Below are 19,753 nucleotides of genomic sequence, written 5' to 3' on the forward strand. Positions count from 1 at the left end.
TTGTTTGAAAGTTTTTCCACAGTCAAATATTACTCTGTATCTTTGCCACCTCCACTCATCAATCATCATTCTGTCCTCAGGGGTCAATCAGAACAACCTGTCTCAAGTGAAAGGCATTTGGATACTCCCAGAGAGTTGTGGCACCTCCTTCCTACTCCCTTTAACTTGCTTTTCAGCAGAGATGTTGCAAAAAAGGGGCTCATTGAAGAGTGCCCAAGAGGAGAAGGGTGGGCTGGTCATCAGCCTCAAATGCTATGAAAAGGTCAAAAGGAATAAGATTGATTAGTTGAGAGGTCACTGATGACTTTGGAAAGCTTTGCTTCATAACATTCAAGTTCAAATTGCAGAACAGTGGGAAAGGAGCAAGAGGAGAGGAAGTGGAGGGAATGAGTGTGTAATGAATCAAAGAGCCTTTATTAATGAAGGCCCTCGCATATCCCAGGCACTGGACATGCGGAGACAAATTGGAATATTGCCTGCCCTCAAGGAAATTATATTCTTGTGGAGAACACAATATGGACTTATATAAGAATATGAAAAACAACAATAAGTAAATGGTAGTTTGGTGAGGGAGGGTGTTAGGAGCTGCATAAAAGGGAAATGAATGCATTTGTAGGCATCAAGAAATAATCCAGTAGATAGGGAGAGATTAAAGACTGATGTAGGGCAGTAGGATGATTTGCGGCAAAGGGAAAGAGGATGGGACCTGAGCAATGATATTAGAAGACTATTTGGCCTTTGTGAAAGGCAAATGACTACCTCTTCATCACAAGCTAGAGTGAAGGAAGAGAGAACTAAAGATTATGTCATGGGATTTTTAGAAGAAAAAAGGTAACTCAAATGCCTCCAGAGCACAGAGAATTCCAACAAGGCCTGGAGACTGACACGACTCATTCATTTCCTTCTTCTCTAAAACTTATCTAGTTGTTCCACATTCAGTTTTAGATCTGAAGATTCAAATTGGGCCTGACATTCTAATACAGACCTGACCAGTGTCAATATAAAGATGGAAAGATATGGGAGAGATATTCCAGAGTATAAAGGGGAGACAGAATAATAAAGCATCCCAAAAAGGTACTTCCTCTCTCAATATTGCTCTACCCCACCCCACCTTAAACACACATGCAGTGCAAGTCTTCTGAATTGTTTCTAGATTTTTTATAATCCTTTTATTGTGGATTAGTGAAGGATGAATGGCCTTAAGAAGTTAAGACATAATTTAGGGAAGTATGCAGATAAACTCCTCCTTCTTGGCTCCCATCACAAGCTTTCATCACAAATGGAAAGACTTATTAACTTGTAGCCTGCTTTAATCAAAATATTTTTTAGAATATTTCTTTGTTATCTTTTCCTTCACAATGCAAAGAAAAATTAAATCTAAGTAAAATACCTTGAGATGCTCAGCGACTTGTGCAAAATCAGATATGTGATTTGAATCAAGAGTCTATTTATAGTTTTCATTAGCTAGGATAATTTTACAATTATTATAAACTCTTCATTCTTTCCACTGTACTGTGAATACTCTGTCATAGGAGCTCCATAAATGTTGAGTGATACATTGGTAAGAGATTGATTTCTGTTATTTGCCCATGGTATATATAAAGCCCAAACCATGTCATTGCTTTTTATGGTGTCCTAAGACCAAAATTTTAATATATGATTTGCTAAGTCGAAATTTTACTGGAAATCCACTCTGATTAATAGTCTGAAATTTGTCCTTAACAGTCTGAATTTCACCTGTTCATGATGTATGAAGATTTCATTTATTAAATAATATGGGAAAATTACAGAAGCAATGTTTAAGGGTATAAACTTTAAGTAGATCCACATCATCCATTGATAGAGATAAATAATCCCTGTACCAATGGGGAAAAATAATCTTTAGTCTGCTGAAGTCCAAATACATCTTGTTTTCATGTAATGCCTTATGTCATTCCTTCTTCTGATTTCTTGTATCTATAGAGTAAGCTTGTGTGATTTTGATTTGTACTCCTTCGTGCTATACTTGAAGGTATTTCTCCCAATTGCTTGCAATAAGTTTTTGTTTGATATCTAAGTGGAGATGTGAAACCAGTCCATGTCTTTGAGTTGCAAGCATTTTCCCCATCCTGCCTCAGTGGTTCTCTGTCACTTTGATTGATCAGTACTTTGTTGTCTAGATTCAAGCCTACTTAAAAATTCCCTTGTCTTATTTCCCTTTATGTTGTCATTTTCTTATTGGAAATCTGTGATCCTTAAATTATCTATCTGTATCCTATTTTAAAATTCAGGCACTATGACTTTTATAAAAATTCATGTATTTCCCTACCATTGTTGTCTTTTGCTTATCTTCTCCCAAATGTTCTACTCCTTTTATATTTAGTATTCCAAATCGTCACTTTCTCTTTCAATGTCTCTGCTTCATCAGAAAGAAGGTCCCCTCTGTCTTTCAATTTCTTCACTTTGGTGTTTGTGTTTGTCTTGTTGTCTTATAAATCAACTTTAGTTACCATATATCTGGCATTTAATTTTTCCTGAGGTATTTGGGTTGCCATATAAATGCTTGTTTTTGTTGTTGTTCATTATATTCCTAAATGTTTGATCATTCCTTGCTTCATTTTTCTAGATATATTACTCAGATAAATTTTTCCTGACAATCACATTTATTTGTCACATTTTTCTATTTATTCATTTAATGAATGAGTCAAAAGTTTCCAACAATAGAAATAGCCAACACAGGGTTATTGGTGCCATCCAGAATAATGATAGAAAGCCCACCTTTCATGTGATCAAAGCCTGTCTATTACATTGATGCTTTTAAAGTCTCTGGACAATGAATCATTTCCCATTCTGCTTCAAAGTTTTTTTTTGTGAGATAATCCCACTTATTCTTCACTAAAGCTCTTCTTTGCCTAATTGAGATGTGGAAGGGATGCTAAGTTCCTCACTCAACCTTAACATCTGTTAGATGAAAACAAGCAAGAAATGGCCCAATTCCAGGTCCAACAATGGCCTGACATGTGACTAACAAGATGAGAATTCAGCAACACAATCTTAGGTGTTCCACTAGGAATTTAATTATTTATCATTAAACTATATATTGCGGTATATAGGATGAATAATGATGTTCATGGAGTTTGTGAATGGCACTTTGAGTAAATAAGCGATAATTTGAAGTATTGAGGTTTCCCATTATTAGAGAGTTTCTCAAGATGGGGCCACATTAGGCCAGCTTGAGTCAACTTGACTGGTGCTGCTAACATGATTCTACCACATTTGCTATTAGTTAATTCTCTTAATGGATCACACTTGTCGTTAGCTACATTACACTTGTGTTATCACTTGATCCAGAGCTGGGTCTGGAATCAAGATGATGGGAGTTCAAATCCATCCTCAGTCACTTACTAGCTGTGTAATCCTGGGCAAGTCACTTAACTGCTATTTACTTCAGATCCCACATCTGAAAAATGTTATTATAATAATAATACCTTTCTCCCAGGGTTGTTGTGAAGACCAAGTGAGATAATAATTATAAAGTACTTAGCCCAGTTTCTCATTCATAGTAAGACTAGATCATCAGCATCACCATCATCATCATCACTCATCATCACTATCATCGTCACCATCACCACCATTACCATCATCATCACCATCATCACCATCGTCATCACCATCATCACTATCATCATCATCATCATCATCATCATCATCATCTCATTACCATAACATCAGCATCAGCATCATTAGCATTATTAGCACTAGCATTATTTCCCCAACTATAAAAGGGGGATAATAATATCATCTCCCTTTGCATGGTTGTTGTAAAGATCATATAAGATATTATTTGTAAAATGCTTTGTAAGCCATAAAACTGTATAAATATAAGCTATTCTTTAACATCTGGCCTTGAATTTTAGAATTCTGGTTAATGTTTATTACATAAATAGACAGTCCAGGTTGTAACTGAATTGAGGCCCTACTTAAGTCACATCCATATACTTAGAGATAAGAATAAAGGCAGCTAAAGAGTACTGCCTCTCCTGATCTAATGCTTCTACTCCACTTGCTTTGGTTATAGGATCATAGGGATTAGAACTAAAGGGACCCTATACTTGATATTATCCAGAGTTCTTATTTTACTGACAATGAAGCTGAGGCTCATGGAGTATCCCAGAATCACAGCATTGAAAGGGACTTTGGTGGGCACTTAAACCAATTCATACCTGAAGAAAAATACTCTAAACCACACACCCCATAAATGCTTATTCACAGTGGACTTGAAAACCTCTGGTTAAAGAGATTCTATTTACCCCCTGAAGCAGCCCATTCCACTTTTTATATAATTCTAATTGCTAGTGTCATTTTCTTTATTGATCCTGTATTTATCCCTTGGCAACTTGTACCAGTTGTCACTACCTCTGCTTTCCAGTGTCAAGCAGAATGAATTTCACACCTTTTCTACACAGTGCTTCATTACACATTTGAAAATGTGGACTCCATTCCAGTTCCGTTTTCCTTCCAACCCTGCCAATCTCTTCTCCTTAGTAGCTTCAGTGTGTATGAATATGGCCTGTCAGCATGTGGACATTTCTAACTTAATAATGTTAAGAGAAGGCAGATGTTGTTAGCATTTAGTTTTACATGACCTTAATTTCCTGCTGCATCTCTCTCCTTCCTTACCTCAAAAGAACCATTCCTATATAACAAATAACTTTGTTTAAGGAAAAAAAGAGAAAAAAAAAAGAAAAAAAAACAATTATCAAACTTTTCCATACTTTGAAAATAAAATCCATGCACTAAAAAGATGCAATAAAATGAGTTTTATTGCATAAAACTCTATGCAATATTCCATACCTATCAACATTTCAAATCTACAAAGCAGGGCAAGATATCTTCTTGAGTCAGCGCTCACTTTTTGTAATTTTGGAACATTCATTTTAGATTGTTTTTCAGGTGTTGTTCTTCATTTTATATTGTTGAAGTCCTTGTGTATCTTTAATTTTTCTTGACTCCACTTGCTTCACTTTATCTCAGTTCATGTAAGTTTTTACATGCTCTCAGCATTCATCATATTTGTTGTTTCTTACAATATAGTGATATTCCATTACATTCATGTACTATAATTTTTAGTCATTCCTCAATAAATGAATACCCTTTGTTTCCCATTCTTTTCTATCATGTAAAACGTATTTCTATAAATATTTTGGTGAATATGAGGGATTTCTTTTTATCAAAGACCTTCTTTGGATATATGCCTAGTTGAAAAATTTATGAGTCAAAGTATATGGATATTTTAATCACTTTATTTGCATATTCCAAATTGCTTTCTAAAATGGTTGTACTAATTCACAACTCCACCAAAAATGCCATGGGGTGCCAGTCTTCCCACAGTTCCTCCAATATTGAATATTTTCATCTTTTTTTCATGTTTGCCAATTTTTGGGCATGAGAAGAAATCTCAGAGGTGTTTTGATTTTCTTTACTCTTCTTTCTAATGATTTTGATGCATTTTTTCTTATAGCCAATAATAGATTGCAGTTCTTCTTTTGAGGACTGTTTGTTTCTATTTTTTGACCACTTATTTATTGGGAAATAGCTTTTGTTGACAATTTCTCCTTGAAAACTTACCATCTCTCTTGAAATGTGTTACCTTTTAGAATTTGCAGCCATAGGATTTTTTTAAACTTGCTTTTTTCCAATATCAAAGCTACATATTTGACTACACCCAGATTTCCTCCTCCTTTGAAAAGGATCTCAAACTCTAAAAGGGAGTGGTAAAAGCAAGGAACCAGCTGGCAGCCAGCTGCTAAGTTCACTTGGTTTCATTTGGTTGTCAAGAGAAGTCCTCTCCCAGCATATCAGGTAGATCCCTTGCAATAAACATAGGGAAGAATATGGACAAGAGTTATAGAGTATGGACAGGCATTGGGACAATGTTCCAAATGGATCTACCATGTCCATCAACATTAAACTGTGGTTTCTTTTCCTCCTAGATCTTTTTAAATGCAGACACCATCCGTCTGGGAAATCTGCCTGTGGGCTCATTTTCAGCTGCCCCACCAAGCTCCCCAGCACCTCAACAGACTGTGTATGAGCTCTGTGCCTGTCCCAATGGCAAACTGTACCTTTCCCCAGCTGGAGCAGGCTCCACGTGTCACTCCAGCAGTAGCATCTGCTTGTGGCACTGACATGCCCCTGATGGCACCTCACACCAGAATAGCCTTCCCTTCCTGGCCGTCTGCTACCCAGTTCTGCTCTGTTTGCCTCCTAAGGAGTCCACAGCACCCTCATGCTTTGTGGAGGATCTCAAAGCTACTCATTCAGGAGACAGTGCCAAGTTTTGGGGGAATGCTGTTGTCTTCAACAGGCAATCTGGATTCTTCTGTCTCACTGGGTTTTTTTCTACATGGAGGCAAGCACATGCTTTAAACTTTGGCAGGACCGGGATGGAGACTGCACGTGTATGCGTGATCTTAGAGACATTCCCTCAGTATCCCAAAGGGAGACACACTGGGAATTGGGAAACCTGTATGATAACTAACACTACTGTCTGAAAGCACAATTTTCCATTCATCTTTTTGGATGTAAACTTTTATTCCATAATTTTAAAATATTGAAAGCATTATGTAATGCTTGCTTTACTAAACAATTAAAATTCAATATATGTTTTTTTTAAGAGGAGAGAAAGAGAGAGGGGAGGGGAGGGAGGGAGGGAGAGAGAGAGAGAGAGAGAGAGAGAGAGAGAGAGAGAGAGAGAGAGAGAGAGAGATTGGGAGAGTGAGAATCCTGCCCTGAGTTTTGTTTCTTCCAATTCAATGTGTAGTTCCTCTTTGTTCAATATGTGTGGAATGCCATGTTATGTCATTTTGAGTGTGGTCAGCAATATAACCTATAGCAAGTTCACAAGATGCCACAATTCTGTCTTCCAACAGATCTGAATGGCCTTATGGAAATTTGGCACAGCTAATAGGTGTGAAGTGTTTGCTTTCAAATGAATGTCTACTTTATCAAAACCTGGGCTCCAAGAGAAGCTTCCTGATGGTGTAGAAAATGGATCATGCTTTTAAAGTTGCATAGTTATTTAAGCCTCATTAGCAACAAAAGAAATATATGATGCTGGAACTAGTGAATTTCCAATGGGAATGGAATCCCAATGTTTGTACTCTATTCCTTTTGGACTTAGCTGTGCAAGTTTTCAAAGTAATCCCATTAAATATCCATCAGTTTATGCTAAAAAAGAAAAAAGCAACTGTTAACAAATATATACACTGATTCCGTTGAACCATAATTTATATCAAGGGATCCTACTCTCCCTAATGCATGCTCTCTCTCTCTCTCTCTCTCTCTCTCTCTCTCTCTCTCTCTCTCTCATGTCTTTGATGGAGCCTATCACCAGAATTCTAGAATTTTATCACTCTCCACTACTTAATGACTTTATTTAAAGTGTACATCTTTAAAGAAAAAAAAGGACTCTAGAATGTTGTCAATCAATTTATCAAAACCCTGCCTAACAAGAGTGTCTTGAAAATTGCAGGATCGCGGAATGTAAAACAATATTAAATGTTTCCTATTTTGGAAAGGTTGTTTGTTTAACATAAGGTAAGTTATCTATTTTATAAGTTGTCACTTCAGCTTCAGTGACCCCTGATGTCCTTCCTGATTTGAGAGGTTCACCTTAGTGCCTGGTCATGGGATGATAGTGCCTATCATGGGATGGCCACCTGCTCGTGTGCTCAGTGAAACAAATAGAGGCAAGATGAAGTGAAGGGGGGGGTGACATTTTTTCAAGTATGGTCATAAGTCACTGACTCTCTAGTTTATTGGGGACCCCTTTAGATCTTTTGGGACAATGCAAAATTGAGTCCTCTCAGCAGCACCTGCGACAAGTGGTCTTGTCAGTTTTATAGAAGGCCTCCAAAGAGGAGGACTCAGCCATTCTTCCAAGAGGCAATCCATTCTGCTTTTGGAGAACTTTCACTGCTAGGAAAGCTTAACATCAAACCTAAAGCTGCCCCCCTCTCTCGGATCTCTAGCATCAAACAGATCCCCATTACCAGGGAAAGTCCTACCGATATTCTAAAGGCATCCCCCGTGTTCTCCCTCCTCTTCTTTAGGCTGTTTATCCCCATTTTTTCACCCAATCCTCATATATCATGAGCTCGAGCCCCTCTTCCTCTGGACAATGCCCAATTTATTGATAGGAGACAAAGCTTTAAACTGCTATTTCATTGGAATAAGGAACTACTCTGGATAAGGAAATCCCTTCTATCATCATAGTTTGGCCCTTTCTCTTCAACATAGAGAGTTGCCTAGAGTATGGAGGTGAAATGACTTGACCAGCATCACAAAGTCAGCATGTGTCAGAGGTGACACAGTTAATCAATGTACTTCTTTATCTATAGCACCTACCAATGGACACAATTCTCCAAATGCCATGTGGCCAAATGAGAGTGTGGCAGGGAAATGACCTTATTAGGTATGGATGAATGTCTCTGTTCTTGCCACCTAAGACTGCAATGGCTTTATGACCTGCCATGTCACACTGTTGACTCAACATTGAAATTGTAGTCAATTCAAATACCAGGTCTCTTTTCAGATGAACTGTTGACTAGCCATTGGATTGTGCTGCTCAAGTGCCAGACCCTGCATTTCCCCATTATGTTTTGTATTATTAAGTCTTAACTACCACTGTCAGCAGCCAAGATCATTCTGAACTCTGAGTGTCATTCATAGCACTGGCCACCTCTCTTGGCTTTGGGCCATCTGCTAATCTGACAAGCATGCCATTTGTTATTTTATCCAAATCAACAATGAAAGTGTTGGTTAGATGGATGAATCCAGAAAATTGAAAGGCCAGGCAACATTGTCTTGAATCATCTGGATTCATTGTCTGCCTAGAACAATTTCAGTGACTCATTTTATTCTTCCCCCTGCTTTGATAATTACCAAACTTCCATTTACTTATGCTACATACAGACAGAATCACTTTATTGGGTCTTGAGTTATTGTCTCAAATCTCCCTGGATAGGGAGTGGGAAGAGGAGCAGATTAAACAGACACAATTTCTTTTTTTTTTAAGGAAACAAAGTGGTACAGAGGTTTAATTGGGCTCAATCATACAAAACATAACCCAAGGAAGTTTGAAGAATTTCTAAGGATTGATGGTGACATTCTAGTTAGTTCATAAGAGTTTTCCATTCAAACTTCTTGAATTTATATAACAAGTTCATGAGAGGGAGCCCAGCATGGTAGAAAGAACCCTAGGCCAGGGCCTGACTTATGGTTTTATCATAAATCAGTTTGGGGCTCTGATAAGTTACCTCCCTTCCTTGGAACTAATTTTCCTCATCATTGCGATGAATGACTTGTGGAAGATCTAAAATTTGATGATTCCTTAACCAAATTGTGAAGGTGAGTGAGGTCATAGAGATTATTTTGGGAAGATGGTAATTAGCAAAGGAGGAGATATATGCTGACAGACACTGAATAATCATAGGATATGAAATGCTTTACAAAGTTTTCTCATATACAAAATCAGGATACCAATGCCTGCAGTACTTAGCTCCCTGGGTTTGGGAGGAGAGGGGAGGGTGTGTCTAAGGAGAGAATGCAGGCAAAGTCAGTCAATCAGTCATCAAACATTTATTAAGCATCTGCTGTGTGCCAGACATGGTGCTAAGTGCTGGGCATACCAAAAGAGGTAAAAAACAGTCCCAAGGAACTCATAGTCTCATGCATGAGACAAAAAACTGTGGATAAACAAGGAAGTAACCTATGGGGAAGGCACCAGCATTAAAAGGAGTTGGGAGAGGCTTCCTGTAGGAGCTGTATTTCCATTGAAAAGGAAGTCCCGGAGGCAGAGATGAGGAGGGAGAGCATTCCAGGAATGGGAGACAGCCTGAGAAAATGCTTGGAGCTAAGAAACCATCTTGGCATGGAAGAGTCAGGGGTCCAGTGTCACTGGATTAAAGACCACATGGGTGAGTGTGAGGAGGGCAAAGTTCTGGGTAAATCTAAGGGCTCCACAAATGTCCAAAGGAACAGAAGATACTGAACAGGCAATGAAAAGGGACATGGGTGCATATGAGCTTTGGGGCCTAACCTTCACAAAAGCACATCGGTAAGACAGTTCTGGACAAATTGGGTAGAGTGTGGAATTGTGGCTAGAGTTCTGTTCTTGGCCTTAAAAAGACCTGTGTTCAGATACTATCACCTGACACTTGTTAGCTGCATGACACAGGACAAGTTACTTAATCTGGGCCTCAGTTTCTTCATCTGTAAAATGAGAGAATTGGACTCAGCAGCCTCTAAGATTTCTTCCAACTCTAAATCTTTGGCTCTAGGCTCCCATCATTGCAATCAGTTCTAATTTGGCTGGAAAGTACCCTGAAGCAAAAAAGGTCGTAGAGATAGATGAGCCAGACCATGGAAGCCATTTAACAATAGGCCAGGCAATCCATCTTTTATTCTCCAGGCAATCAGGAGCCATTAAAGATTTTCATAAAGGACAATGATAAGGTCAAACATGAGCATTCCGCTGCTGTGGAGGGAGAAGAGACCAGAGGGAGGGTGACAGCACTAGCCACATGAGAGAGAGAGAGAGAGCCATTGAGGTCCTGGACCAGGATGGTGTGTGTATGAGTGGTGAGGAAGGGCTGGGTTTGAAGGCAAAATCAGTAAGATTTGGAAGCTGATTGGTTATGGAGGGTGATGAAGGAGGAGGAGTAAAGCATGACCCAAGAGTCACTACCCTTAGTGGTTGGAAGGGTAATGTTGCCCTGAATTGGAACAGGGATGTTAAGAAGCTGAGATGATTTAGGGGAACATGCTGAGTTCCAGACTTGACAAGGCCAGTGTGCAAGGGTACTTCATTCCAGATGTTTCTCCAGCCAGCACTCCATAAGAGATTAGAATTATTTGCCTGGAGTTTTTCACACAACCACAGAAACCAAGTACCAATAAAGATGCCAAGGGGGCCAAATATGTTCATGCCAATGGAGTATTTGAGGGTTGCTGCAGGTTTTCTGTACAGACCTCCAAGAAGTGAACCCTGCTCCTGTGATCTTCTAATCTACATCAATGAACCCAGTAACTGGTCTCCTCAGAAAATGTTTCCTTAAGGACTTAGCTCTCTTTTTTTTTTTTGAAGCAATCAGGGTTAAGTAACTTGCTCAAGGTTACACGGCCAGTTATTTCTGGGTGTGGCTCTGAGTATCTAAGCCTGGATTTGATCCAGGTCGTCCTGACACTGGAGCCAGTGCTCTTACTCGCTGAGCCACCTGGCCACCCCAGGACTTAGCTCTCTTTACTGAATGTGTGCATGGGTAGTGATGGTCCACATGTCCTAGTCGATCTCAACCTCCCTAGATACTCAAGCAATCAGGAATCATCCTGTCTGATCATCTTTACAGCCTTCACTGGCAAAATGGAACAGTAGAAAATAAGTAGCCTGCCTTGTATCCATATTTGTACACTGACTGAAGAAACAGTGGTATCCATGACAGTGGTCTATCTTAGGCAGGATAGGATTGCCTGAGGAGGGGAAAATGGGGCATTTACCCAGGGGAGAGGCAGAAGAACAAATAGCAATCCTCATCCTCTCCAAACCCTGTGATATTTTCAGAAGGATGATACATGCACAGAAGTAACCATACTTCAATTAAACCGTTACTTTTTTTTGCTTTTTGGGGAGGGCAATTGGGGTTAAGTGACTTGCCCAAAGTCACACAGCTATTTTTTGTATTAAGTGTATGAATCCGGATCTGAACCCAGGTCCTCCTGATTCCAGAGCTGGTACGCTATTCACGGCGCCACCTAGCCACCCCTTAAACCATTACTTTTTAATCAGCCACTAAGTATAAGGGGCACAGGGCTAAATGGAAAGAATCAATAGGAAAAATACAAAGGTTTGATTTAGAGCAGGGAAGAGAGGCTTTATGAAGGACGATGAAGGATGAGGCAGAAGAAAAGGGGGGGCAAAGGAGTGCTCATCCTGGTTCTTCTGAGTTTTTAAATATGCTGACACCCAAATACAAATACATAGGATCATTGATTTAGAGTCAGAAGGAACCTTTGCCATCTTCTAGCCCATTTTACAGAGGAGAAAGCTGAGGCTCAGAGAGAAGAAGGGACTTATCCAGGGCCACACAGTGAAGAAGAGACAAGTTCTCTTCCTTCCTAGTAAGCCTTAATGTCCCTGGTCTCATTGGCCAGAAAACCCCCCTTCGTTTTGTGATCTCCCTTCATTCTCATCAGGACAGCCATGGAATGTCCCTTCCAGAGAGAAGTGGGAGACTCAGGTCTTCTTGACTTTCAGTGAGTGGCTTTGGGCTGACCTGAAGCCAGTGTTTAGGTGACTGCCCTCCCCTTCCTTTTGAGTGTAGTGGCCATTGCCTGAAGGTCTTGGCCTTTTGGCCTGGTCCCTATACTTCATCTCTCACTTCCATTATTTGTTCCTCAAGAGCCCTGGGGAGCTCCTCATGCCATCCACACATTTCCGTTGTTATGTTTCATGTGTACACAGAACCTAGCTTCAATCCTATTTCGGTGGAGACTGTTACTGAAAACGAAATCAGAACCCTAACAAGAAATAAACACTGGACTTGCTTTTGTCCATCTCCCCTCCACTGGGCTCTTTGCAGAAGAGGTGTCAAAGCATAGGGGCATGCTTCAGAATGCGGGGAGGGGAGCATCTCCTGTCATTACCTATAGCATGTAGTGTCCACAGAGTCTACACGTGACCAAGTCAACTCTCTAAGGCATCCAGACAGAAAACTGCGTTCAGATCCAAAGCTTCCTTGGGACTCACTCCATGGTGATACCCCTTTGTTTTGATGATCAGGGTGGCAGAATGTGGCCCTGGCCTGTCCGGAGTGAGGTGGACATTCCAGGTTTGATGTTGGGCTGAATTCAGCGAGCCTTAGAACAGGAAGTGGCACTGCCACATTCTGCGCTGCCGGGGAAACTTTTGGAGCACGCGCCAAAACAGGCTCCTGAAGCTGAGTCCCTCAGAGTTTGGTCCCTTGGGCACTGAACCAGCTTCACATATATTCAGATTGTTTATATGAGTCGCTATCTCTAACCGCGGAGGAGGTCTGTGCCATTGCAGAACGGGCTCTCTAGTCATGCCCTGTCACATTGTCCTCAAGATTAAAAAGAAGGGCGCCACTACCAGACAGCCAGGTACCATTTACTAAGTGCCTACGTGGCAGGTGCTGGGCTAAGGACTAAGGCTACAAAAAGAGGTTCTGTCTCTTCCTTATGGTCCAAAGGGCCCTTAAGTCATCCAAAGCCTTCCTTGAGCCCTGTGATAGGCAGGGTTTCAGACTAAATGGTAAAGAGCAAAGAGACAAAGGATGGCATAACTTCTCATGCTAGTGAAGTGAGAGCAGAATGTTGGGGAGCAGTGACGTCACCCTGCATGGTGGGGTGGGGGCTCCATGGCTCTCCAGGGATGTGAGGGCTGTACTAGCGAGTGCTTTCAATCAGACTGGATCTTTCCATGTTCTTAGGAAAATCTGTGCATCCCCAAACTTAAGCCAATGAGGCTTTATTCAAAAGACTCCCAAGCAAACAAGAGGGCCTTGCCTAGGTCTGGGGAGCCCACCTGAGTCCATCCCAGAGACCTACCAAACAGACACCAGGACAGCACTGTCCCCAGGTGAGAGGAAGTCAAGCTTTGCTTTTTAAGGTGTCAGCTGCAATGGGGGAAGGTTTTCCTTGTTTTCTCATCACGGTTATTTTCACAGTGAACTAAAAGGCCGAACGTCAGGCTCTGGTGCCTTGTGGATATTCAGTGTGAGTTGGCCTGGGTTGGCCAGGTAACCAGTTAGGCTGGTGTGGTGTTTCTTGGCCTGGACCTGTTGTCAGCCAGGCCAACAAACCACGTCCTGTACTTGGGGACTTCTCTCTTAATGGGCTCCTTGAGCGTCGATGTAAAAAGGACTATTTTCTTATGTACTATGCAATCTGTGTAACCCTTCAATATTACCAGAATGAAAGAATATTCCTTTTGTGCTCAATCTTATTTTGTATAAAACCTGGCATTTCACACTAGACAGACTGTCTCTGGGACAAGTTGTAAGCCACCTTTCCTTTCATGTTAGTCATTTGTACCTATTGATTTTGTGGGGGTTGGGTCAGGTTTCATTGCTTTTGGAGGATCATTACAGGCATGAGAGAGAGATACTGGGGAGGGCTAACCCCTTGTCATTGATCTTGTATTTGTTCCAGAGTTAGTACTACTATAAAACCAGGGGAAGGAAGGAAGGAAGGAAGGAAGGAAGGAAGGAAGGAAGGAAGGAAGGAAGGAAGGAAGGAAGGAAGGAAGGAAGGAAGGAAGGAGGGAGGGAAGAAGGAAGGAAGGGGTAGAATTCAAGCTCACTAACTTTATTCTTAGGAGTAGTGCCACCAGGTCATCCTATTGAACAAGGTAAGTTGGATTGTCACTCATCCCTGAGTCATTCTAGGCAGCTTCCCCCTGGCTTTGCCTGACTGGTGTTCCCTCAGAAACCTACTCCCCTTCTGAGGAATGGGTGGGACTGCTTTCCAGAAGAAGATAAATGACTGCCCTCTTTTTTTTCTCTTCCCCTCCCCCTCCCCCCCCCACTACTAACTGGAATTTTCCCAGCTCATATTTTAGAGGTATCTTCCTAAGACAGTCTCTTTCTCTCTCCTCAAAATAATCTAATAAACTCTCATCTCTATGAAATGTTTATATATGAACCTCCTCACAGTTTGCACTTGTGAACACAAAACTGAGTTCATAGAACATCAACAGTTGAGATCTCCATCCCATCCATGCTGTGTATAATAATCAATCAGAGGCAGAACCACTGGCTGACACATTCTATGACAGGCATCATGAGAGACTAACCAATGAGGCCAGTCCTTATGAGCACACAGTGTGTCACTTACTCACTTCCCATGTTGAAGAGGCTGGAGAGCCTGCTCCAAGGAGAGCCATGATGATGAGTAAAAAGCAGTAGCTTGGAGAGCCTTGAAGACATTCTCTAACTGGTTCTGGTATCCCAATTGCATGATGCATTCAAACTTTAACGGATAACTGATAATAAAAACTAAATTAAATGTGAAAAACCTTGTTCACAAGACGATAATCATAGATTACCTGAGCATCCTTCCTTCAGAACTTCCCAAAACGAAAAGAAGGAGAAACAAGAAGAAAATGAGGCATGATGTTACAGTGCAATGAATGAAGGACTTGGCATTAGAATGTCTGGATTTGGATCTTGGCTCTCTCACATACAACCTGTGTGGCCTTGGGCAAGTCATTTCACATTTCTGGGCCTTAGTTACCTCATCTGTATAATGAAGTTATTAGATTATACTCAAGTGCCTCTCCAGACTCTTCCAACTCTAAAATATGTGATCCTATCCTTAATATGACATTAAGGATCTGAACACAATATAGGGGAAAACTAGATATAAGACCAGTAATGATTATTGAATGGGAATATCCAGGAGTTTAGTCATGTTCTGAGAGATGCAGCACATTTTTAAAATGACACTAATGTCAGAAAGAACTTATAGATAAAAGCAGAAAAACAGTCATCTTAAACTCATCCTTTAAAGACCATAAAAAAATAAAAATGGTATTCATTAAAGGAGCTATGAAAAAATTGAAATACAAGTAACTATACCAAAAATAAACTAAGCACTTCTATCATTACTAATAAGTGGGTCAAAGAGCAAATTATAGAAATAAAATATCATACTATAAAATGAAAACAGTGAGAAAACATGCCAAAATTTAAGGGATGTTGCTAAAGCAAGTCATTAGAGAAAAAGTCTCTGAAAAAAATTCTAAAAAAAGGAAAGAAAAATTATGAATAGATCACGAAATTAATACAACAGAACCTCAACAATGACTAATTCCAAAATTAATTAGCCAGCATATATTCATTTAGCACTTATTAAGTACTAGACGCTATTCTATTAACTGGTCATACAAAGAAAGGATTCCTTCCTTCAAGGAATACACATGCCATTGGGGGAGACAGCATTGATATAATCACATACAAGACCCACCCAAAGTTGATGTAAGTTAATAAGTCTTAGAGGGGAAGATTTCTTGAAAAACCTCCTATGGTGGCTGCCATTTGAGTCTTTAACAAACACAGATATTCAAAGGGGTGGAACTGAACAGAGAGATAATATTCCTGGCATGAGGGATAGTCAATCCAAAAGCATTCAGATGAGATATGGAATGTTGGGTGGGAGGAATCATGTATAGGCCAATAGGGCTGGATTATCCTGTACACAGAAGAGATGAAAGTATAAGAATATTGGGAAAATAAGTGTGCCAGGTTGTCATGAGCTTTAAATGGCAAACAAAGGACTTTATATTTTAGCCTGAATGTGATAGGAAATCACTGGAGTTTATTGAGTGGGTAGGGGAACCTACACTCTAGAAGTCACTTTGGAAGCATTGTAAAGATGGACTGGAGTGGGTTAAGGTTAGAAAAAGGAAAATCTATTAGAAAACTACTGCAATAGTTCAGGCAAGAGGTCCTGAAGCATGGTGGGAACCATGTGAGTGGAGATGTGGGATACTGTATGAGAGATTCACTGATGTTTGAAACAGCAGACTTTGGCTACAGATTGGCTATGTGGAATAAGTGAACAGGAAGCATCGTGGATCACAAGGTCATGATCTTGGGTAACTGGGAGGATGGTGACTTTTTTGAGAGCTCTAGGGAATTAAGAGAAGGAAGCTGCTTTGGGAAAAAAGAAGGAATTCTGTTTTGGATATGTTGAGTTGAAGAGAACTATGAGACATTCGACAAGAAATAATGGTGTGGGCCTGGGGTTGCAGAGAGAGAATAGGATTGGCTATAGAGATATGGGAAGCATCTGCAGAAAAGTGATAATATGACATTGAAGCTTGTGAGATCAGCCACCGGCAGTGCCAAAAGAGAAAGGAATAAGGCCCAACCCAGGGCCTCAGGAGGATCATACACTTAGTGGCTGTGTTGTGGATGAAGACCCAGGAGAGAGCAGTGAGGAGGAGTCAGGTGGATGGAAGGAGAATGAGAAGAGAGCAACTTCATGAAAACTGGAAAAAGGACAGAGAATCCAGAAGAAGAGACTCAAGCATGCCTAATGCTACAAAAAAGTCGAGAAGAATGAAATTTGAGGAGGGGCCATACAGTTTGGCCACAAAGGGATGCAAAGCAAACACAAGGGGGAAAATGTTGACCCCCACCACCACCTCCTTATCACTTTGTTGACCTCAGAGATGGACCATTGTACAAACCCATGATGCCTCCTGCTGACACTGAACTAGGTGAGGCAGTTAGTAATTTGGGGCTATCTTCAAGACTATAGTTGGAGAGAAGACCACTTGGGCCACCTTACTACTATTGCTTCTATATGTGGGCCTTGAGAATTAACGCTAGGTAAAGGGTGGAAATCTGGAAGTTAAAAGTAAACATCAATGCCTATACCCATGTTAGTGAGCTCTGAGCTTTCCTGGCATCCATAAGCAATGGTTGAAAACTCATTCCATGCTTGTATAGTTCCTTTAAAATCCTGGCTGAATTGTTTGGAAATGCTCAAGATTGCTATTGGTGGATGGAATGCCCCCAAGCTGTGGGTCAAAGAGAAACAGGAATAGTAATCCTTATATTTCTGACCTCGGTTTATACAGAGAATTAGTAAGAATGCTGTTAAGAGTTAATCACACCACATAAGTTACTAAGTTAATTTGAATGATTACGGAAATGATGTGCATTCTGACAAAGCTGTCGACTATAAATAGTATAACATCCCCCAGATTCCCAGGTAAAAGAAAATATATTTCAATGATTGTAATAAATAATTTGCAATAAAATTTTAGAAATTATCGGTGTCTTCCTTCAAAATCCAATTCCAGTACCTCATTGTTCTGTGATGGTGAGCCACAAAGGGTCGTTGTCCAATGACCAATGAGTGGTCATTCCATGGGGGTGGAATTCACACTGTGAACAAAACAAGGAAGATGGAAGTTGCAGCTAATGGGAAGCATGGACCACAACTGCAACCTGCATAGGCAAATAAAGGCATTGTGGGAGTTGGTTTTATTACAGTTGCAAAGAAACACTGTATCTCGGGGCAGCTATTCATCTTTTGTTGCATTATTATTGAGAATTATTAGCAAAAGACCACCATAAAAATATTTATACCTTGTAACAATAATCACTATCTTCTCTATGCCATTTTGAGGTTCACGAAAAGATTTACAATGTGCACTCATATGATCCTCACAAAAACCTTGGGGAGGTGGGTGCTATTATTAGTGCCATTGATTTACCCAGGATAATATAACTAGCAAATGTCTGAGGCAGCATTCAAACTCGGGTCTTCTTGACTCCAAATCCTACACTCTATCCACCTACCTGCTTAACTTATTCATGATTAACAGAGGATGAAGGTGTATAAAAACTATTGAAAAGAATTGTCAAAATCCTCAAAATTAAATCAGCCTGCACCCTGTTACTCAGTGACTTTAATGCAAATCTGGGAAGAGATAAAGGTAGTTAGAAAGATGGAAAAAGCAGAGTTCAGGAGGAAGGAATGAGAAGAGTCAAAGTCTTATAGACTATAGGAGAACCTCACCCCTTTACCTCATGAACACTTTCTTCAAGAAAAGAATTGACACACTCTGGAAATAATGAGCATAGATTCACATCACCAAAATGGGAAGTTGATTGTATTGTTACAGGCAAGGATTCATCGAGGGAGCTATCCTCGAACTAGTTGTCTGTTTGTAGTTAGAACACTGACTTGTTCAGAGTAAGGATCAGAGTTAGTAAAAAGCTAGGAGAAAGAATAATGAGATAAAAATATGACATGCAGTCGAAAAAACTTCATCCCAAGCTATCGAAACAAGTAAGTTATGATGAACAATGGGCAATGGACTTAGGGAAATGAAATCACCACCTGATATAAAACACACATGTCAGGGAAAGGGGGAGTGTCAAAAAGAGCCCAAGGAACTAGTTTGGCCAGAAAAAGTTGACTTATTTGTCAAACATAGGAATGAATGAATGATTTACTAAATACTTATTATTATGTGCAAAGCACTGAAGATGCAAATAGAAAAGTAAAATAGTCGCTGCTCTCAAGAAGTTTACATTCTAATGAAGAAGACAACACCAACAGATGGTTTCAGGTGCAAGGTAGATGGACTTCTATGACCCATCGCTGACTGAATACTGCTCATAAGGAGCAGGAATGATTGGGAGTCAGGGAATATCCTCTGAATTTTCTGAAATACAATCCAACTGATTCCTTCTTATTCAGTTCTGAATCAGTTTGCTGTCAAAAATGAAACATTTATTTAAAAGATCTGTGACTGATGGATAAACTCAATAGATAAGCTGATAGATAAACCTTGTCTCCATAGTCAACGGGGAAATGCTAATTTTTGTTTTCCCACTGCAGACAGAACTCTTCAAGCAAAGGTCAGGGCACCACATGTCAAAGATTCTATGGAAAGGAACATTTAAGTGGTGTAGGTTGGATTGTCCATCCCCTGAGCTTCCCCTGAAATCTCATATTCTATGATTCATCATTGTTTTGTAATGCCAAAAGAAAAAAAGATCTGCTTTCTCTAGTATGATTGGATGTTCTCATTGATCTGAATGGTGCTCAATTAAGTTTCTTTTCCTCCTTAAGATATGCCTGATCTTGTAAATTATAGTGTAAAAAGGAGATTATTTTGATAATTAGAAGAAGCAAAGAAAAATGTTGCAGTAGCCCTATAGAAAATGAG

The 19,753-nt window shown here is 40.1% G+C and overlaps 1 protein-coding gene across 1 annotated transcript in view; it reads left to right on the forward strand.

The window, feature by feature from the left end:
* SGCZ (sarcoglycan zeta) overlaps positions 1-6,682 on the forward strand; it is a 382,372-nt gene extending 375,690 nt beyond the window's left edge. Inside the window, 1 exon segment of the mRNA XM_069104984.1 lies at positions 5,973-6,682. Within this exon segment, the coding sequence (XP_068961085.1) occupies positions 5,973-6,167 (195 nt within the window). The 3' untranslated portion in view covers positions 6,168-6,682.
* Positions 6,683-19,753: the final 13,071 nt, after the last annotated feature.

This window comes from Petaurus breviceps, unplaced genomic scaffold (genome assembly GCF_028583685.1).
Source record: "Petaurus breviceps papuanus isolate PSGF00001 unplaced genomic scaffold, PetGlider_PUasm1.0 689, whole genome shotgun sequence".
In the NCBI taxonomy this organism is placed as follows: domain Eukaryota; kingdom Metazoa; phylum Chordata; class Mammalia; order Diprotodontia; family Petauridae; genus Petaurus; species Petaurus breviceps.